Source organism: Anopheles stephensi, chromosome X (assembly GCF_013141755.1).
Source record: "Anopheles stephensi strain Indian chromosome X, UCI_ANSTEP_V1.0, whole genome shotgun sequence".
In the NCBI taxonomy this organism is placed as follows: domain Eukaryota; kingdom Metazoa; phylum Arthropoda; class Insecta; order Diptera; family Culicidae; genus Anopheles; species Anopheles stephensi.
Genome location: NC_050201.1, coordinates 13,648,340 through 13,670,660, shown reverse-complemented (window position 1 = coordinate 13,670,660; position 22,321 = coordinate 13,648,340). Strand labels below are relative to the sequence as shown.

At 47.6% G+C, this 22,321-nt stretch overlaps 1 protein-coding gene and 1 long non-coding RNA gene across 10 annotated transcripts in view; both read left to right on the top strand.

Moving 5' to 3' along the window:
• The first annotated feature begins 991 nt into the window (after positions 1 to 991).
• Positions 992 to 1,938, top strand: LOC118509227. The gene is made up of 2 exons (XR_004905851.1): positions 992 to 1,667; positions 1,739 to 1,938. It is a non-coding gene; the product is annotated as an uncharacterized LOC118509227 (long non-coding RNA).
• A 4,273-nt stretch (positions 1,939 to 6,211) lies between these two features.
• The window catches only part of LOC118509186 (pneumococcal serine-rich repeat protein), a 35,588-nt gene continuing 19,478 nt past the window's right edge, over positions 6,212 to 22,321 (top strand). Inside the window, exons 1-4 of one of the 9 annotated variants that reach the window (XM_036049466.1) lie at positions 6,212 to 6,375; positions 6,460 to 6,741; positions 14,247 to 15,372; positions 15,491 to 21,277. In XM_036049466.1, coding sequence (XP_035905359.1) covers positions 14,995 to 15,372; positions 15,491 to 21,277 — 6,165 coding nt within the window. In that variant the 5' untranslated portion in view covers positions 6,212 to 6,375; positions 6,460 to 6,741; positions 14,247 to 14,994. Of the gene's footprint in view, positions 6,742 to 7,557; positions 7,693 to 9,251; positions 9,385 to 9,406; positions 10,084 to 10,107; positions 10,419 to 12,106; positions 12,218 to 14,246; positions 15,373 to 15,490; positions 21,278 to 22,321 lie in introns of those variants that run through there. The other 8 variants (XM_036049458.1, XM_036049524.1, XM_036049482.1 and 5 more) reach the window with 8 other exon arrangements.

Below are 22,321 nucleotides of genomic sequence, written 5' to 3'. Positions count from 1 at the left end.
GTACCTTGGCTACCACACAGTATTTACCGTCCGAGATAAGATCGCTTACTCACACGCGCACTGACACGGGCCACTGAAGTTTTGCAAATGAATTATCAAACTGGCAGAAACGAAACGAAAACGAACTATCGTACGGTAACGCTAAAAAAAGCCGAGCGCGCGTACCGTCCCGCGCTTATGTCTGAACACCTTGACGTTTACTTCGCAAGTATGCGTCGGACCGTACCGTCACTGCATACATATCAAATGCGAATGTGGTGCGAATGTGTGTGACCGATCCGTTCCGACAAACAGTGAACGAAAGCAACCAAGAAAAAACACACGCCGTTGTCGGATGTTCGGCTGTCACATTTACGCGGTTTGACGTTTTGGCTGCGCGCTCGTTGACAGACATGCATTGCGGGGGAGAGATTTTTTGTTTGCTTTGTTGCTCGTTAACCCTAACGAGGGCAACCGAACGAATACAACATTCTATGCCGGGAAACATTCCGATAAAAAAACTATATTTAGTCATCTTCTTTCCATTAGGATAAATATGTCATTTCAATTGCAAAAGCTTTTCACATAATGGGTCTTTATACACTAACATTTTTTTTTCAGTTAAAAATAATTATTTAAATTGCTTTAAAAAAAATCATAACAGAATTCTTATCCTTTTCGATTAGAAGTCGGTGGACGACAAGTTTAACATGATTTTTTTATTTTAACGGCAGTAAAAATCATTCAGAACAATTTACTAGAAGCAATACAATTTATAACATTTATAAAAAATTTCTGAAAAGATCTTAAAAGATGAAATAGCCAAATTATCTTAAGCAGCCAATTTCAGCACGCTAAAGATCGCTGATCTAGTACGTTTTTTGCAGTAGATAAGCAGCGTCATAGTTCGTCGTACCTTTAACCGGGCCTTAAGCAGCTTTCGTGTTTCAAACCGTTAAGGAAAGCTTTTAAGAGCTTTTTATTTTCAAGCAAATCGTCTGTTTCGGGATAACCGCAAAAATAAAAACAAGCAAAATGGTAAAAAATGTGAATTTCTGGGTTGTTATGTCGCTTGTATGGTTGTGTGCTATCGATGAGATTTTATCAGATATTTTTTATATCGTATGTCAGGTAGTTCTGTTAGTAGTGTGAGTGACTGTATTATGGTATTGCATCTTTTATTAACGTCCCTATAATTGAGAATTTAACATGGTATTTCCTGCGTGAAGAGTGCTGTCTTTGTCGTCTGTACCAATAGTTCTGTCGTTGCTCGATATGCTCTACCTAGACAAAAAGAAGTCAACCAGCAATCAACGAACATTCGAAGCTTTAAGGTTTTGTTCCATATGTAATTGCTGTACACTTCTGTTTTTTTCTAACTTTTCTTTTCTGAGGGTTGCTCATCGATGTTATGCACATTTGTATCATGCGTACCGAAGCGACAGCGACAAAAAAATTTACACAAACTTTATTGGGCTTTTGGAATCAGTCTAAGCATGCACAAACATGGTGTCGATCGCTGGATCAATAAGGAGTGAAGGGGAGTGAGCGGTGAGAATATAAGAGGAACACATAATGAAATGGCACAACAATAGAGAATTTTGGTAAGTGGAGAAAATCATACAAAAACCCGGATAGGAAAGCCTTTACACCCAGCACTTAGTCCGAGTAGACGCAAAAAGTGTAAGGTAAGATAAATCGCAGATATATTTAAAACCTTCGTTATTATTAATTTTTATAATTGATCTATATCTTACAGACATTGCATTACAAAACTTAAAAGATGCCGTTCAATATCGAAGAAACAGTGGATAACAGAGAGCATAAGGAGCTGTTAGCGGTTCCTGTACCTTGGGTCCAGGGAACGAGCAAAGGAACGACGAATTTGTTGTGGCCGAATATACGACAAAAGGATCGGTTGAATAAACTGATCATGTGTAGAGGAAAATCACGAAAACATTTACGACGTGCATAGAAGTGTCTTCAAAGAAAGGCCGGTAGAGTGTGTGGACAGTGAATGGATGGACGAACTGATTTGCATCATCTGGCTGGTGAATCTGCTATTATTGGTCGAAGGTTGATGCTTATGTTTGTTCCACAGATGTTTATTCCGGTATGCAACATAGATTTTAGTTTGGATTGCTCGTTGTTTCATTTTGCTCATCATCTTCCGAACTGGAACTGTTCGTTCACCTGCATGATGTTTGTTGTGTTTATGTTTGTTCAACTGCGTGATCAAAGTTTGTTGATTCTGAAAGAAGAAATAGAATATAAAAACAAAGTCTCAGACAGTAAATTACATTAAATTCGCAGTCGTCTCCGTTCTGAAACAGCTCACGCATAATTTAGGCACGCTTTCTATATAAGTTTTCCGATTTTTTCACACACTTGGATTACATCTTTCCACAAAATGTTTTTTTTTTTCCAATGACGCTTAATGGCCAACATCAATGTTCTATTGACATAATGCTGTAAACAAACAACTTGAAGGACCATCTTTCACTCTTAAATGGGCATAGAGTTCCATGAAGTACCGCATGCTTCTTAACAAGCCGCATAGTTCGGGTGAAGACTTTGCATCGTTTGTTAATAAGCCTAATAGTTCCATCGAGTTCCAAGTGCAAGTAGAAAAGCTTCATAGTTCCATCAAGTTCCACGCTCTTTTTAACTTGCCTCAAAGTTCGGCGGTGGTACGTTCTTTCTTTAAGCAGCCCTCAAGCAGCACGATAGTTCAATTTCATTATTTTTGGCTATTTGGGCATCTTTCACTCTTTAATGGGCATAGAGTTCCATGAAGTACCTGTCGTGATTATCGCTCATTATGATAGTTTTCTTTACTTTATTTTATTTATTTTTTACAATTTTTTTTTTAAATATTTAACTTTATTCCTCTCCTCAAAACAGTATAACCGTTCGCTTTCAGCTCCATCACAAGACTCCCTCTTCCTTTTGTTTTCTTTCATTCCTAACCGCATTTTCATTTTCGTTTCGCCCCTAACTGCTGTCAAATAATTTCGCCACTGCCTTTACAATTTTTGAATCTTGCCGTTTACCGTCACCGTTCGCTGTCTCGATATTTTAATTTGTTGTGTGATTTGAAATTATTAAATTTAATATGTTTCCTTGTGTCTCGTTAGAAATACTTTGAACTTGCCAAAATTAATTTTACCGCCTATCTCAATCCCTACAGTACCGTATGCTTCTTAACAAGCCGCATAGTTCGGGTGAAGACTATGCATCGTTTGTTAATAAGCCTCATAGTTCCATCGAGTTCCAAGTGAAAGTAGAAAAGCTTCAAAGTTCCATCAAGTTCCACGCTCTTTTTAACTTGCCTCAAAGTTCGGCGCTGGTACGTTTTTTCCTTAAGCAGCCCTCAAGCAGCACGATAGTTCGATTTCTTTAACTTTGGCTATTTGGGGAGGTTTAAGCTTAAACTGAAAACTGTTACAGCCCATCAACGTTATTGATTGATGATTTTTTTTTATTCATAAGGAACGTCCTGGCCATATTGCTTATTGGTAGGTTTTTTTTATTCATAAAGAACGGCCTGGCCGTATTGCTTAAAGCTAAATTATAAGTATGAGTACAATTCACGATGGTTTGGAGACATTTCCTTCTTCAAACTGTAAAAGGGCACCTTGTCCCGGGTGAGCTCGGTTAAATTATTGGTACGTTTTACTTATATTAAAAATATTAAATCATCAAGTGTAAACGTTTTCTTTTTAATATGAATTTTAAAAGAGGGAAAATTTTGAAGATATTATATTATTTTATTTCTGAAAAGAAGTGAGTGCACTTCCTTGCCACAAATCTTGATGAGTATCCGACAATTCCGACTACATGTTTAACTTTTAAAGATTTTCATAGTAACTCTGATTAGCTGTTACATGAAAACGTTTTAAAATTGAGAAAAAAAACTAATTGCGGTAAATTAAGCAGAAGAGTGGGTATAATTTCAGTCAGGGCATTTGAATTTAATTGTTAACTGAATTTTTCGTATAACCGAGCATGCCCGGGATAAGGCAGAATAACAGGGAGGAAATGCCTTGTTAATATTTGTGAACTTGTAATCGTCAACACATGCGGTGTTGACAATACGGCGTCATGCCGTAATACTGGAATTATAAATAAAATAAATAAATGAATTTTTCGTATTTTTGTCAGATCAAAAATGGCGGTTGTAATTTGAAAATTTGCTTGAAAAATTTACTCCCACAAGTACTTACTTGTAACAATGTATTCCAGAACGATTGCTCCACAGGTAGTGATGGGCATTTCGGATTTAAGCCAGGATGGGTCTAGTTTTGGAGAAAAAACGCAGGATGGCGTCTCTACCTGGTATGATAAAAATGTGGCAGGATAAAAATGTTGTCAACTAAAGTTTATGGTGTAATTTAGTGATAGGTGCTCGGAATCGGAATAACTTGGTTCCGATTCCGTTAACGGAATTGGTTCCGGACCCGGTTCCGGATCCGATTTCAGACCCGGTTCTGAATCCGATTCCGGATCTGATTCCAGATCCGATTTCCGATCCGATTTTGAATCTGATTCCAGAATTGAGTTTTTTACTTGTTTCTTAATATTCATTATTATTATTAAAAAAATGCCACCGAAATACAAGCTGATAATTTTTGGTTGATTAAATATTACCGTTTTATTGCATTTTTGAAATTGTGCCTGTAGAAAAATGTAAAAAGCAGCTTGAACACGTCGTCATCAAGTACAAATTTCGTCAGGGGGGGGGGGGGCCTTCTCAAGTCTTTTACCTATTATTCTTATTTTTCCTCCTTTTCTGAATATCTATGCCCGTTAACAAGTATCCATCGAACCAATGTTCCGTTACAGTCCGGGAACACCGTGTATGTTGTAAGCCTGATTGGTCCCTCCCAGCGTGACCAAAAATTATTACGTAGCTCCTGTAAACCAATATAAATGGTCAGGACAGAGGGAGGGGGATTTAATCGAATAATAAGCAATATTTCATTCGACTTTATTCAACCATTTCTGACCATACTGAAAGCACGTTGTGAAGCTTTCGCAATGTGTACTGCGGTTTGCATACTGTTAGGTTAAAAAATATAGTGACGAACAAATTTTGTCTGGGGTGGGCCTTCTCGAGTCTTTTACCTTCATTTTGGCTTATAAGGGCTTCGTACTAGTTTTCGGTCGCACTAGGGGTGAACAATCGGGCCTATAACTTGGACGGCGTTATCGGACGGTAACGGAACATTAATTCGAAGAATACTTTTTACCGGGCATAGATATTCAGGAAAGGAGGAAAAATAAGAATATCAGCATTTCAAATCACATGTTACAATGTATATTATCATGTTCTACTCGCTGTCTAGTACCAGTATTAGGGAACAATGCACAATGTTAATGTCAAATGAGTTTTGATCATTCATAAATCCCGCTGTACATAAAAAATGACAGGCCACAGTGCTGCACACAAAAGATTCTAGGGGGAGCCTTCTCGAGTCTTTTACCGAATAATAACATTTCAAATCACTTCTTACAATTTATATCATCATGCTCTACTCGCTGTCCAGTAACAGTATTAGGAAACAATGCACAATGTTTATATGAAACTTGTTATGACCATACAAAAATCCCACTGTGCAATAAAAATGACAGGCCACAGTGCTGCTCACCAAGGTATATGGATATAGAAGGTAGATTTGTTTAGAGCAAATTGACATTTCTCGACCTGACATAACAGTTCCGTGGTGATCGAGGGGAAGGGTATTGAGAAGAGTGATGGTAGCGTCGGAGGAGGCGCCGGTGGTGGTATCGCTTGCGATTTTTTGACGAAAAATGCAACCAAATATCGTCAATCGTCTGTGGGACAACACTTAATATGTGAAGATGACCCATAAATTAGCGAAATTGTTCAAAGGACTGAGAATCGAGGCTGTTTGTTCATGTTGGTAGCCCCATACCATATGTGTTTGTAAACAAACTCTGACATAACTCGACTAAAATGTCGCCCTGTCAAATCGATAAAAATCCACCTTCTAAATACATACACCTTGCTGCTCACTAAAGATTCTAGGGGGGCCTTCTCGAGTCTTTTACCCATTTAGGCGTAAATCCTACAGTGGCTAACAAATTTTGTCAGAGGGGGACATTCTCGAGTCTTTTACCGTAATCATCAACGTATGCGGTGTTGACAATACGGCGACAAAACTCGAAATATAAACAAAAAAATAAAATAAAATTTCAAATTTATTTCAATCAACTGGCTGTCAGTCAGCTAACTGTCAATCCGGCGATCCGTCATCTTGCATCCATCTGTCAAAAATAGTGTCACTGTGTGGGACCCCTTCTGCGTGTACGCATCGGAACATCGAAGTTTCGCTCTGTGTGCGCAGCAGTACGACGACGTTCTTTACGTGTGTGAGTGTGCGCGTGTTTGTGGCTGTGTGTGGTATGTGCGTAGCTGCGGATAGATAATATACCTGTATTTTCATCGTTCCGCAGCTAACGTAAGTTTTTCCCGTACTCCGTACAATCGATGCGAAGGGGCCATATCGGTTAGTTACGAGCCCTGTGTACGAGAAGAGCGCACGAAAGAAAGAAAAAAAGCTGTCCCGCAGAGCTGAAACAGAGCAAGCACACGGAAAAAAGCAACGTCTTCAAACTAATTTCATCAATCGTCAGCTCAGCCTAAAACGGTCGCGAGTAAAAGCGTGCGTGTGATTGTGTGTGCGTGTGTATTCCTTTTGCAATAATGGCTTCAGCACGGATGCCGATGCAAAATTCGTAAGTATTTGCAACTTTCCTTCCGAGCAGCTTACACCAAGCAACCAACCAAAGCCAGCAAAAAAAAAGTCAAGATGGCGAGCTGTGCGTTTGTTTGGTGTGGTTTCATCGTCGTCGGTGCGTGTATTGGCATGTGTGTGCGTGTTTCTTTTTAGTGCGTTCGGGGATGGTTTTGTATTACCATTCTTGAATACGTACGAAGCGCAGCCATATTGGAAAGCATATTGGGGAGGATTTTTTTTGTTGTTGCTTGTTTGATTCGCTACAACGAGGCGTTGGTGTGTTGGTGAAAGCCTATTGGAAACATCACACTATCGACTAGCTAATGCGTAGGGTTTTGCAAAATAGTCGCTCAATAGGATGTTAAAGGCTAAAGTCGCGCAATAATGCATTTAACTGTATGAAGGCATGTAACCAGCCGTACCAAACAGTTGCAGATAGAGAGGATAGTCTCATTGCTGTCCATTCAATTGCTTTGAGTGGCAAATTTCTATAGCTAAGCTAAAAGTGTAAGTATGGAAAAGGAGCGAAAGAGAGAAAGAGATACATCGATAAGGAAAACCAAGGAGAGTAGAGCATTCGAGATAGCACACACCATTAAGGGCCTCACAATGAAAGCTGAAACAACACTGCTCACTCATACTTGTCCTGTCTACTTCCTTCCCAACGCGCTAGAGCAGCATCGGTAAGGTTTCCGAACGATGCGTTGAAGCGTGTTCGTGGTGGGTGAGTGACAGAGTAAGCACGAGCGGGCTCGACGCTACCGTTCACGCCCGTGCGGCGATATTGCGAGGAGCAACTGGCTTAGGTGTACTAGCCAGCCCCAGTGCTTATCGTACGCTCCGGATGCGTAGTGTGTATGCGTACGCCCGGTAAGAAGTTGTGCAGGGCCAGAGTCCCCAGTAGCAGTGCTGTAGCAGAGTCTTGCAGGAAGAATATGACGACTAGATGGTAAGGAGGGTGGGGGGGGGGGGGGGGGCGCTCACAAAAGCAGCACCGCATACAAACGGGCACCTGTCATCGTAACAAACCATTGCGCTGCCATTGTTGTGTTGTGTATGTTGCTTGCTAAGTGATTGAAAAGAGCCCAGGTAACAAATAAGGCAAGAAGGTGCATTCTGTTGCAATTAAGCACTCTATCTCTCGCTCTCGCTCTCTGTCATTCATTCTCTACTCTTTTGGACGACGATGTGCACAGATTTCACACAAAATGCACACGCACCAGCAAAACACCAAGTGCAGTTATTTTTTTTACAATAGAGAAAAAAGAGAGAGAGAGAAAACGGCAAGAAAGAGTGCGAGAGCGGTGCGTAGTGACTCTCCTGTCAGAACCTCTTACGAGCAATTGTATTACGGGAAAAAATGCAGCAGCGAACGTGAATCTTTCCAGTGTAAAAGAGATTTTTATCGAGCTGTATTATGAGAGGATTTTTCTTATTCATCGATTTTCAAGCTTCTGATTCATTGGAGTCGATGAAAAATTACCCGAAAGGCAAGAATGGGTAAACCAAGCTTTTGGATTTGATTTACTCGCGGCTATGGATTTATCTGTCACCGAGCCTGAGTTTTTTACAGTTTGTATTGGGTTGCTTTGAAGTTCTCTGCCCAGAGGGACGGAAATTGAAAGTAAAACGCTAAACACCATTAACCATGGTTGAGAGTTGTAGAGGAGTTTCTTAATAGGGCTTTTCTCGATCTAGCTTATACGATTTTAACAGATATCGAATTCAAACTACAATTCAACCTGTCAGCAATACTTTCAAATGTCAAAATACATAAAAAAAAAGTCTAAGCTGCTTTTCAGGCATTCAAACCCTTCTTTTGGTTTGCTTACGGGGTTCGTTGGGATGTTGTTAAGGCTTGGACAGGTGTAATTGCGATTTTTCTCATTCAAATCGTCGTATTGTCTTGTCTTTTTATACTAACTTGACAGTAGGATCATATCTATTTGCAATGGATTGTTTTTTTTAAGGAAAGGATGATAAAAAAATTACTTTCGTCTACCATCGACGATGTGTTGAGCTCAGCTAAAAGCAAGTTTTCGGTTGGTACGATTTTATAATTTTACCTCATAAAATGTGTTTGTATGTGTGTGTGTTTTTCGAATGCTCAGGTGAAAGAGCGAGAAGGAGAGAAAAATCATACACGACCGGGGTGCGCGATGGTGTATCGTTCACACGGCTGAACCTTAAAATCGATTACCCCATCACACACACATACACACATACAAGACCGGTCGGAAAGCAACCGTCTCTCGGTAGTGGTGGTGGTGTTGAACAAACAAATGGATTTTGTGTCTCACGCTCTCCATGTAACGCAACATTTAAATGACAAGGAGAAAGCTCTTTAACTTCGCTTCACCAACTCCTCCATCCCATTCGTTCGGCCCAGCTGACCAATTTCCTGACAGAGGCAACTATTATTCTCTCGCTTTTGTTTACTGCGGGCGAGACATCGTATACATGCGTGTGTATGTGTGTATATGACAGCGAAACTGTCTTCACGGAAAATGTCAGCTGGGCCCAATAGTCTGCCGTCAGACTGACAGCACACACACACAAAGAGCGACTCGGGTCGGTTTTGCAAGAAACATCGAGAGAGGCGAAGGCTCCATTTGCAGTTCGCAGTGGTTCGCGGTGCTTTGTAAGTACCCGATTTCTTCCTGCCCTTTTTTTTGGGGGAAAGCATTTCGGTTCGGTTGTGTTTTTTTGTTTTGTTTTTGCTGTGTCCGATACCGATTTCTGTGTCATTTTATGGGTGTAAAATTCGAGGGACACCTTAAAATTAACCAAAAAAAAAAGGATCGCCTGGAAAATGGTGTACGCTTGTACGTGTCGGAGCACCCGAGTGTGAAGGTGTATGTGTGTTGAAAGGAAGCAAAGAAACATCTTCGCCCCGTTTTACAAACGCACACACACTTATGCACATGTGTGTTTGTGTGCGCGTATGCGCGTTCTTATTATTCAATCACCACCGAATAACACGGGTCCGGTCAGATTGTTCTCGCAAGTTGGAAAATCAAGCGAATTTTCCAGCCACTTTTCCCTTGTACGGAGTTTTCACACATGGGCTGTGTGTGTGTGTGTGTTGAATCGAGAAAAATCAAGCCCGCAAGTTCGCTTTCTTGCTGTGTCTCACTCGCGCATTCGTTCCTTCGTTCTACTAGCGATCCTGCTCAGGCACACTCGACCGCGCTCTCTCGCTCTCTCCTAGAAAAAAAAATCTTCTCATCAGCGAATTGTTTTCCGAGTCTCCGTTGTGTGCGTTGGGCGAGCCATCCATTTTTTGACAGTTCGTTCGGCAGATCAGTCTGGCTGTCGCGGACGGCGTATATCGATCGCAGTAAGTGATGTTCTAAATTTGCCAATATAAGAAATTCCACATGCTACTTGTGTGTGTATGTGTGATTTAACGAATGAGAAAGTTAGTGTGGGTGTTTTTTTTGTTGCACATCGTTCATTTCTCCAACACAACAAAGGGGCCCTTTATTGTTTCGTTCTGTGTTACACACCAGTAAGAAAGAGACAGCCAGAGAGAGAGAGAGAGAGAGAGAGGTGGAGCGAGCGAGTGAGGAAGCATTGTTTTAGCATAATTCTTCTTGAAAGCTGGCAGAGTAATGCCGTGTCGGGATGTGTGAGCAACAGCAACAGCAGCGATCACAGTACCTGGAGTGACAGGTGTGTATGGAAATGGAAGTGTAAAGTACGTTTTGTAAGGATTATTAAGCCAACTGCAAGCCCGGTTATGTGCGCAAAAGTTGTATTATAAAACCCCCCCAAAAAAAGCTACTGAATGAATCAAGCGCTAAAAGCGAGAGCGCACTGAAGTGACAGAAGCCAAACTGAGAGCTGGTGAATGAACGACAGCCGTAGTGTATGTGTGTGTGTGTTGTGTGGTGTGTTAAAATCTATCGAGTGCATTTTTGTTGCGGCTCACAATTTCGCTTACCATTGCCCCCCCCCCCTTTCCTTCCCCCCCCCCCCCCGTCAACCACACCGCCGCAACCGGTACGCAATATTAGAGTGCGCGCGCGCTCGCGTGTGTGTGTGCGCGTTCGTATGTGTGCAGCCAATCAACCAATTAAAATGCTACCAATCAGTAAATCAATCAACCGTCCAGCAAAAAAAAAAGAAGAAAAAAACGGGAACGATAAATACACTATCCGATACGAGGAAGAAGAACACCTTCATTCGGACATCTCTTTCTCTCGGCCGTGTGTGCGCGTGTGTGTGTGCGTTTTGTTGCAGCGAACTGTGTGGTTCGCCCTTTCATCATTACGCTCGGACGCGTGAGAATGAAAATCGCTGTTAGAATTGGAATTTATGGAGTGAAACACGTACCTTTAGATTTTCCGTTGTGAATTTTCCAACCCCACTTTCAGAAGGTGAAAACTGTGCGTTGGGGCTACTGTATCGGCAAGTCCCTCTCTCTCTCTGTCTCTCTCTTTCGCTCGCTCTACATTACTTTATTGCTTGCCTGCTGGTGTACGACCGTTTTCTTGGCCATCAAACGTGAACGCGATGTCTGTGTGTGTGTATGTGGCAACCGAATGATGGCCTTTCCATTTTCCTAACCTAGCAGTACAGCCAGGCCGTTCTATATGAATAAAACAAACAACAAAAAACCCAAACCTCTGCACAATGGTTAGTTACAAACTCAGTTTTAGTAGTGCACCTATCAATGAAAGGCAAAGGAAGAGTAACAAAAGTGCCAGAGTAACATTTATCAATGAAGCAGCGAGCACACACAATGAATAAGAGCCAGCCAATCAACCAAACTGCCGTTCTCTCTCATTCCATCCCTTACTCTCTCTCTCTTGCACACTATCGGACTGTTTTTGCATACGATGGTGCCAATGATTCCATCCATCAAACGCAAATTTCAATGCTCTAGCCTGTATTATGCGGGGAAGCAAATTCTGTTCCAGATGCGTGCAACAAAAAAGGCCAACATCTTTTGAGGTTGTATTGCCACAAGAGGAAGAGGAAGAAGCATTTGATACCATTTGCAAACCATTTTAATATCATCACCTACACACTGTCACTGGTTGCGCACTTGCGATGCAGTCCAACAACCAAACAAGAGGAAGCAGATGCAGTCGTCGCCCCCAACCGTATGCATTTGCTGTACGCTCGCTGGCTGTGTGTGTGTGTGTTGGGGTGTTGGCGAAGTGAAGAGGGAGAAGGTGCTAAAAAGATCTAGAAGCAGGCGGCGCTAACACTGTGCCTCGTCTAGACAATCTCGTATGAGTAACGATCGAGATGCAGTTGCATTCGAGCCCCAACGGTGTGTGTGTGTGTGTGTGTGTGTGTGTGTGAGTGTATATAACAAAGAAAGAAGTTTGTAGGCGAGCGGAGTGGGGGGGGGGGGGGGGGGGTACGGCGGGAGTGGTGCTGTTGGTTAGAAGAGCAGGCGAGAGATGACTTCACCAACACACCGATACGTCCGCAGCCTTTGGGATTCGTTCGGAACACAGGTACACATTGGAGGAGGACGGTAGAGTGATGGGCACACACGCACACAACGACAGGCACGGGCTCTAAACTCTATCTCAAGATGTGTGCAACTCGATGGTGATGCTTGGTCGCAAGAAAAGCGATGATCGAAATCAAATGACTCAACTCTAATCAATCAAAACCAACCAACCGAAGTCGTCAGAAAATTTGGTGCTGCAAACACCTTTGCTCTTAAATAACAGTATCGTACTATCACGACAGGCCCGAGGTTCAAATCCCACCCGGACTCGGCACCCCGTCATGAGCGTTGACTATCCAGCTATGACTGCAGGCTGCCAAGCCCACAAGAAGAAGACGTTGAACTCTTAAAAAAAAACCCACAGCAAAACGATCTCTTCGGTTTGTAAATGAAGTTTACCGAGGCCTCGAAACCTTGGAGCCGAAATGGGAAATTGCAAACTTTATGGCAAAATATTGTATAGGTAATAACATGTTTTGGGGTCAAACGAGGTTTAAATCCGACCCACGCCAACGCTTATTGGTCAATCATTGTGCTGTTTGCTAAAAACAAAAGAAGGACAAAACCAATTTAAAAACACCAATAATGACAACTTGCCTACGCTTCCTATCCGCTCGCTTTTCGTTGGTAGGTGCATTTTTTTGCATATCAATTTCTTTGAATACCACTTGACGTGATTTTTTCGGAAGATTGCTGGAAGTTGTAGGTGCGTAATAGTCGGCAAAGGAAATCGAGCTAGTCATGCCGCGGTAGGAGTTAAGATCCTGCTGTAGGAGTTTAAATATTTCTGTGATTAAAAGGTCTTCAAACGGCAGGACCGGGGTTCGAATTCTATCCGGACCGTTCCCCCATAGTGAGGACTGACTATCCAACTACTTGGTATCATTCAGTCTAGTAAGCCAGAAACGGCAGGCTCATGACCTCAGAGGTCGTTAATCCCAAGAAGAACAAGACTGTACGCCAGAACAGAAGTTTATTAACTAGCAGCCCATCTGGCACTATAGAACATTGCAGAAAAGTTATACGAGGTTGTGTTTTCTCTTACAATAATTGGCTCGGTTGTTATTGGCTTAATCCGTATGCCAATTAATTTACAACACTAGCGTTTTATTGCGTTTCCCAGTTGATTTGAGTAAGAGCAAAATCTCTGGAGGATCTCTTCTCATGCATTCAGCTGAATAGCATACAGCTAAGAGCTGTGGATAAAACAAAGCCAAGGCAGCCAGACCTCTCGAGCTTGGAAGTGCTAAAGAAGAAGGTCTGCGATATTCCAGCAAACCAAATGGCTTAGCGCAGTTCCGCCATTCTCGAGAAAACACATAAAAACGCAGTCTTTTTAATATAACACATCTCGTCTGGAACTATTGCATCTTATATTTTAGTGCGGTATATAGCACATTCGTGTCTGTAACCTTGTGCCCGTGTGTAGCATAAGGTCTCTCGCTGCATCCGAGATGCATATTGGGTTCAGCTCGGACGGAACCGGGGTTTATTAGAACCGCCTGGATTTTATTGAAGGCAATAAAACGATCCTTGTGGTGCGTCGTCGTCGTTCGCGCTGCTCGACGCAAACCATCTTGCCGTGCGGAAGAGTTTGAGAAGCAAAGGAAGAGGAGGTATAAAATTGTCCATGAAAACATGTGCGAATGGGTGTGCTGTTAATAGGGTGCTGTGGGTTGGAGTCTGGAAATGGAAACTGTGCATGCTATAAATTTTTTTTTTATTGTTTCTTTGTCGGACAAGTGCAGCGAACTGCCGCTCGTCAATGAAACCCAATTGACAGTAGTTTGCGAGCAACCAGGCGCACAACACACCGATTTTTGCTACAGTGCCTCTAAGGTGAACTGGCACAATCGCTACGCAATGAATGGTCGGTTAAGTGATTGGACGCAAACAATCTAATCAATCGTTTAAATACCATTTACCAACACACTTGCCAAGCGCGCCGACGGGAGAATGTGAGGCCGTGGAGACGTCTTTCGAGTGAAATAAAGAATTTAATATCTTTTTTTTCCGTTTTCCCATTTTAGGATAAGTATGCTAACGCTGTAGTACGAATGCTGCCAACATCATCGACGTAAGGCCACTGCAGCCCCTTTGCTCCGTTTCCAACCTTGCTGCAACCTCCACCACTTTGCCACACACGCGCATTATCGGAGCAGAGCGTGTCGTGCTGGCAGTACAGAACGGACCGCAAGCAGGAACGGTTGGCAAAGGACGGACGCTTAGCTACGCACACATTCCAGTGTGCGGCAGGCAAGTACGTGAGTGTGTGTGTGTGAGTCCAAACCAACGGAAGTGGTGGCGGCTGCAGTAGAAGAAGCTGACGAAGGTGGACGTAGTGTGGGGAGTAGACGGACGGCGGCGGCGGCGGCAGCGAGAGGCACGGAAAAGGAAACGCAGCAGCACCAGCGGAGCCGGATTGTGGTGACGGGCGACTGCGTTGGCGGAGGTCAGCGTCGCGCCGCTAGAATTACCGGAGCACCGTCCAGCACTAGGAAGCGGCAGCACGCTGGAGCAGATACGAAGGCGAAACCGTCATCGTCATCGTCGTCGTCGTCCTCGCCAACAGGAGCAGCGCCAGGATCGGCCGGAACACAGGTGGCAGAGGAAGGGGGAAACGAAACATCGGTTGCAGCACCTGCTTCGACGGCGTCATCCTGCGGTGGCTTCCATCCACCGTCACGATCGGCTACTACCAGCGGTGGAACGGCCGAGGCGTCGCCCTGTGACGACGGTACCAACATCACCAGCACCAGCACCAGCAGCACCGGCAGGATGGTGGTAGCGTCGTCCGGGCACGCATCGGGCAGTGGCGGTGCAGGGCAGCAGCAGGCAGGACGCACCAGCAACCAGCAGCACCGGCTCGCCCAGGTTGCGTCGCCCGGTACGGGCATGACACCGAAGGAACTGTCCGACAATGATGATCTCGCAACCGGCCTGGTGCTCGACACCATACTCGGCTTTCAGACGCACAAGATGAGCCTCAAGTATCGACCGCTGAAGGCAAACAAGGACGAGATCAAGAACATTATCGAGGAGTTTATACGGACGCAAAATTACAGCAAGTGCTACCAGCAGCTGATCAATGGCAACTGGATGCCAAGGTCGCTGTTGAACAAGAACAAGCTGGCACTGAAACGGCTAGAGGCACACGTAAGTACAGAACACACAAACAGACAAAATCACGCACACTTTATGGTGACCTTTGCCAGCATAAAAGATTCAAATTGCTTACTGAAATCACTCCTTTTTTCTTCTTCACTTCGCACAGATCTATCGCTATCTGCGGGTGTTTGATCAGCACTCGGGATTCGTCATCGAGGCATGCTACCGCTACTCGCTCGAAGGTCAGAAAGGTGCCAAAATCTGTTCCACCCGCCGCTGGATGAAGAACGAAAAGATCGAATGTCTCGTGGGCTGTATTGCCGAGCTGACCGAACGCGAGGAAGCGGACCTGCTCTATCCGGGCCGGAACGATTTTTCCGTCATGTACAGCTGTCGGAAAAACTGTGCCCAGCTGTGGTTGGGACCGGCCGCCTACATTAATCACGATTGCCGCGCCAACTGCAAGTTCGTGGCGACCGGCCGCGATACGGCGTGCGTGAAGGTGTTGCGCGACATCGAGGTGGGCGAAGAGATTACCTGCTTCTACGGGGAGGATTTCTTCGGCGATAACAACTGCTACTGCGAGTGTGAAACGTGCGAACGGCGCGGTACGGGTGCGTTTGCTGCCCGCGCCCGCCTGATCGAGAGTGCGTCGCTGTATAATGGGGCGGCGTGCGACAGTGGTGTGAGTGGCGGAAGTGGAGTCGCTGGCGGTGTAGGTGTCAGTGGAGCTGGGAGTGAGGTTGGCGAGGGCGTTGCCGGTACCGTCTCGTCGCTGGCTGGTGATGTGAATGGGTTGGGCGGCGTTGTGGTCGTCGGCACGGCGAACGGTGGCGTGCGGTACAGACTGCGCGAAACCGACAATCGGTTAAATAGGATGAAAAACAAGCGCAACAATGGTACGGGCGGCAGTGATCTTGGTGGCGCCAAGCTGGCGTCCCTCGGGAAGGAACCACCGTCCGCACTGAGCATGCTGACGGTGCGTGAATTACGCGACAAGGGCATGACGAAGTACGACGCAGAGATGCTACTTGCCCAGCAGAAACCTTACTGCACGAATGTTGCTGCCCCGGTTGTGGCGCCGTTGGCACCGCTCGGCCGTCAGTTTGCAACGGAGCTGGCAGATGACGGTGAGTCGCTGGCGGGTCATGGGAGCAGCACCAGCGGCAGCAAGAAGGCGACAGATGAGAAAAGTGCGTCACAGCTGAAGCGTGCCACCCGTTCGTCAACCTGCAGCAGTATGAAACCTTCGACCGCTACTACCACTGCTGCTACTACCACCACCACCACCACCACTGCCACGAAAGAGGACGAGCACAGTCCGAAAGGGCAGGACAAAAAGCGGGACGACGAAACGTTCGAGGAAGGAAACGGGAGAACGGTGCAGCATCACACGGGCGGGAAAACACCAGCCAGCAAAAGCGTTCATTCGCGCCAGCGAAGGTACAGCAGCTACAGCAGTATTGCCGATTCGGAGCAGTTCAGCGAAACGTCGTCCACCGAGCGCAAAGCACCGGCGGCGGCGGCCAAATCGGCCGCCCGTCACCACCAGCCACACGAAACCAAACGAAAGCGGAAGAAAGATAGGGCGGAAGAGGATGGTGGTGCTCGCCGGAGACGGGCAACGTCGGTCGTAGGGCCTGGCGGGAAGGTTCGCTCGCGGTCCAAAGAACATCCGGATGAGGTGATCCTGATCGACGACGACTGTAGCAATAGCAGTGTGCCGTCCTTTGCCTCGGATCTGCCGTACAGTCAACCGGTGCCGACGGCCGACGGCAATCAGCAGCAGAAGCGCCGGGCGAGCATGTACACTAGCAGTAGCCGAAGTATCTACACGTTCCACGACGATACACCGCCCGAGGCCGATGCGTCGAAAGGTGGCGACGGTCAGCTGAAGCGCGCCACCCGTTCGTCGACTGGCGGCAGCATAAAACCGTCAACCGGTGCGAAACCGGACGAGAAGAAACGGGACGAGCCGCAGGGTAGTAGAGCGGCACACGGCAAAGGTAGCAATCCTGGTCGCCGGAGGTACAGCAGTTACAGTATTGTCGAGTCGAGCGAACAGTTCGGTAAGGCTTCGTCCACCACGTCCGCCGGCCAGCACGAAACGCACCAGGCCCTCGAAACGAAGCGCAAAACGAGAAAAGATTCCGCCGGCAGTGATCCCCGGCGCCGGGCAGCGTCGGTTGCGCCCGGCGGTGGTAAGGTCGGCGCGAAGGATTCGAGCGAAGATGTGATCGTGATTGATGATGATTGCAGCAATAGCAGTGTGCATTCGTTCAGCCTGGAACCGATTGGCAGTCAGAAGCGCCGAGCCAGTATGTACAGTAGTAGCAGTCGAAGTATCTACACGTTTCACGATGATACGCCCGACGATGGTACTGCGGGACCGACGGTGAATGGGTACTACGCGCTTCGGAATCCTTCGCATGCGCCCCAGCAGGACACTCATCATCCCCACCACCATCACCATCATCATCCACATTCGAACCCGTTTGCTGCAGGCATTCCGGTGGACGAGTCAGCACAACCGTCCACCACCCGTAAGCAATCGGTAAGCCGCAAACGGACCCGCGAACCAACACCGGACGAGCAGCTAGCTACGTCCGGTACGTCATCGGCCAAACGTGTCGCAGAGAACGCCGCTACATCGTCCCAGCAGCGCATCATGACACGCCGGATGTCGTTGCGCGTGGCCCATGCGTCTGGTGGCGATGCTCACTCCACGCTGCCGTCGACGGGCGCTGAGACGGACGAAGTTAGCCCACGGTTAACGCGCGGCATGCTACGGCTGCTGGTGGAAGAGCATTTAGCGGAGTCGAACGGCAGGCAGCAGCAGCAGCAGAACCTCGCCAAACCATTTCGTGCGTCGCGGCCGGGTGAGGAAGGTGTGTGTGAAGGTAGTGGGCAGGAGTGCGGCGACAAGTTCGGTAGACGCTGTTCGACCGTCACGACAACAACCACCGCAGAAGACGAGAAGCAACAGCAGCGTAAAGCGGCAAAAGCGTCGTCGAATCGTGGCAGCGGCAGACGAAAAGCGAAGCTACAGACACGACCACACGAAGAGGATGACGAGGAAGCGAAAGATGTCGGGCAAAGGAAGGATGTGAAAATGTCACACGGTAGTGGTAGTACGACAGGTAGCAGTAGTAACGGTAGCACTACGCGCACCCGCAAGCAGCTATCACCAACGAAACGATCTCGCGGAAAGGATTCGGTTGTAAATGGGCGTGCTAGAAGGTACGGTTGGCACGGGCAACCGGCGGACGAAAACGATGACGAGGGGGAAGAGGACGAGGAGGAGGATGAGGAGGACGAGGAGGAGGAGGAGGGGGAGGGGGAGGAAGAGGAGGACGATGTACTGTGGCAGCATCCGGCGAACAGCAGCAAACCAACGAGCTCCTCGTCCTCATCCTGTGCCGTCGCGCAGAAGCGTAGCAACGGTAGCTCTGCCCTGTCCAGCTATTCTTCTTCCTCCTCCTCCTCCTCATCGTCGTCGTCCTCCTCCTCCTCATGCTCATCTGCGTCGTCCAGTGCGCGATGTAAAGGTGCCTCACTGCAGCAGCTAGCCGACCAGCAACGGTTAAAGCTCAAGCTGCGCATGAATCCGGCCTCGACGACAACGTTGACCGACGCCGAACGGTTACGGCGGCAGTGGCCACCATCGAAATGTGATTCAAATCGCAACTCCACAAGCAATAACACTGCTGCACCGGATCGTCGAGGAGGGTTGGCAGGGAAGCGTACTGCTGCTGCTGCTACCTCATCACGCCGCAGGGAGCCGCACGATGGGGATGGGCAGTCTACCTCGGTTGGGAGCACCACACACCACGTGGGTGGCGGTGAGCCGCCAACCCCTATGACGACCGTGTCGGACGACGATGAGGAGGACGATATCATACTGTCCAAGATACGACAGTGTAGCATGCAGCGGGATGCGGCTGCCACCAGCACGAACAACACCAACAGTATAAGCAGTATGGCAATCAGTTCCTCGACCCCGTCCCAGGCACCGGACAGTGGGTGCGCTGGTGGTGCGACCAGCTCCAAACTGTCTCCCTCCTCTTCTACGTTCTCCACCTCCTCCTCCAGCACGGTACCGGCGGAACCGTTGATGAGGACACCGGAGCGTAGGTTAAAGCTGACGCTCCGCATGAAGCGCAGTCCGGTGATTGACGAGATCATTGAGTCGGGCAACAGTATGAGCGATGCGGACAACGGTGCCAGCCCGAGTGCGTTCCGGCGCGAGTACGAGATCCTACGCATGGAAGGTTTGCGCGATCTAGACGAACAGGAGGAGGAGCATGAGGAGGAGGAGGGGGGCCGCGATCGCTCTTACCGGTCGGTGTGTCGCCGTGTGGCTAATCTGAGCAGACGCTCCCTTACTTACGATTCACCCGCCAGCAGCAGTAGCACGCATTCGCTCAGTGACGGTACACTTCTTGCCAGAGCGAAAGCAACGGATGAAGCTAGTGCGACGTACCGCCCGGATGACGCGACCAATGGCGAAAAGGACGAGGCGATGGAGGACGACGACGAGGAGGAGGAGGAGGAAGATTTAACGTCGTACAGCAGCAGCTGCAGCAGCTTGGTGTCGCAGAAGCGCAAAAAGCGCCACAAAGCATCGAAGGAAGCCCGGCGACTGCGGAAGGAAGCCAAACGCGCACGACGCATGAAGTACTACACGTGCGCCACTAACGAAGCTGCCCCTGTGGTGGAGGACGATAAGGAGCTGGGTGAACATACGGTGACACAACCGCAACCTCCACCACCACCTCCGCCACCACCTCCACCACCGCTAGCACCGGTAGCAATCGTGTCGGCCACGACTACTACCACCACCGATGCAGCCAGGTGTGCAATAATGGCCGAGGATACACCAGAGACGTACCAGCAGCAGCAGCAGCAACAACGGACCCACTACCATCAAAATCATTTCCCCCTTCCACACCAACAAGCACTACAGTCTGTGATACTGCAGCCGACCGCACTGCGCGACGTACGCCCGGCAGAGGTAAGTGGCGGGACGGGAGGGCGGGACGAGTGGGGCGAGATGCCCCACATAAACCTGCGCTGGTCGCTAGCAAACCCGGCGATGTACGGTGATACGGTGAGCAGTGCGAGCGCTTCCGCGACAACGGTTACCTCGGCAACGGTCGGCGAGGGTGTTGGCAATGGTGGTATCGGACTGCCGATGAAGCGACTTCGACTGATTTTTGGCAATGAATCGCATACGCGTGAACTTCCGGCACCGCCCGAAACGTCCGATAGCGCTAACTCCACCACCGCTGCTACCAGCTCCGCAACGAACGGTGGTGTAATCATGTCACCGTCAAACATCTCATCGTCCTCCACTACGACCACGCTGGCTGGACCGGAAGTAGCGGCAGCAGCAGTATCTCCCGCCAATCTACCGAGCGCTAGCAACAGCGAGGGTGTGACGGTACTACGCAATGGAGAACACACGACCAATCCACCCAACGGTACCAACCGACCGAATGTTATCATCAACAATACGCCCGGCGTGATTGTGGGACCGTCACGTACTACTGCAATCACTGCGCCTGCTGAACACCGTTCGTCACCTTCATCGATGATGGTGGACTGCACCAGCGGAAGCATCATTGGTGGGAAGGGAGTCATCAACAGTGCTTGTGGGATTAGCACCAACGTCATACTGCAACGGCCACAGCAACACCCTCAGCAACTGTTATCGACCGCACCCACCACTACCACTACTGCCGGAGGGATGGATGATGGCGATGTTGGGGGTGGTGGTGGTGGTGGTCTTGGTGGTAATGGATTGATGCTGCGTGGTCACCAATATCTGCCTCCATCTTCAACGATTCCGACCGATGTACCGTGCACGGCTGTCTACCCACCTGGAGTCACGAGTGTTGGAGGCGATGTACAGCGGGCCAGCAGTACGATCAGTGGTGGACTGCAAACAACTGTGAGTATCCTTCCGATTCAGATAGTAGTGTTGATATTCCATCAAGTTTCTTATATGCGCAGGTCTATCAGATATAATGCGACCTCTTTCAACGCTCGATAGTCTTCTGCTTCCTTGGCACTACTCGAGAGGTCTCGGCCTGCCATTTGTGGCTTTCTGTGACTTGATTTTACCCGTAGTAAAGTAGTCTGTCCTATGTACGGGGAGGCGGTCCGGATGAGATTTGAATCCCGGTCCTGCCGTGTGAAGATCGGCGCCGTTATCGCCTCTGCCACCGGACCCGCCCCATACGCTCGATGGTATGGGGAGAAAATTCTGATGCACTTGTAGTGCCTGTCAGTGTCAATTATAACTCTTGGAATTTGAATTTCTTCGAAGAACTCAATCCTTCTTGGTCTGGAATGGGACTCTTTCTGTTAGATGTCGCATGCCAGCTAAAGATTTCTAATCTTATTCACTAATTTTGGAATTCTATCCATTATTCGCCGTTTCAATTTTTTTTTAATTTCACGTGGTGACGGCCAGGCCGTATATCTTATGAACTATACTTAATAATTACAAAATAATTCTTCGATGTATGCTATTTTGGTAGGAGACATTTCCTTCTCCTGCCGTTGATATGCACCTTCTCCCGGGTGAACTCGGTAGAGGATGGGGAGTTCCGCTGGTAAAGTGGGAATCGGGAGCGTCGTCAGGTTGTCGTCACGTGTTTTCGGGACGGGAGGCAGCCTTTGTGGTATTGGCGCTTCGGGAATTTGATGACGCCGTCCTCTGCGTCGAACTTCCTCGATGAAGCTGCGAATCTCCAAACCGTTTGTTCCGGATTGCGTGCTGATGTCGTCACGGGCGACCATGCCTGGGTTCGAGCACCACAACAGCTTAGTTGAGCCATCGTGGTAGAAGACACACACACACACTCCGCCAGCAGCACGACCTCCAATAGCGACCTCAGGTCTCTTGAGTGCTGCTTTGACACCTGCTTCTTCTTCTTCCTTGGCACTACAACCTCGAGAGGTTTCGGCCTGCCATTTCTGGCTTTCTGTG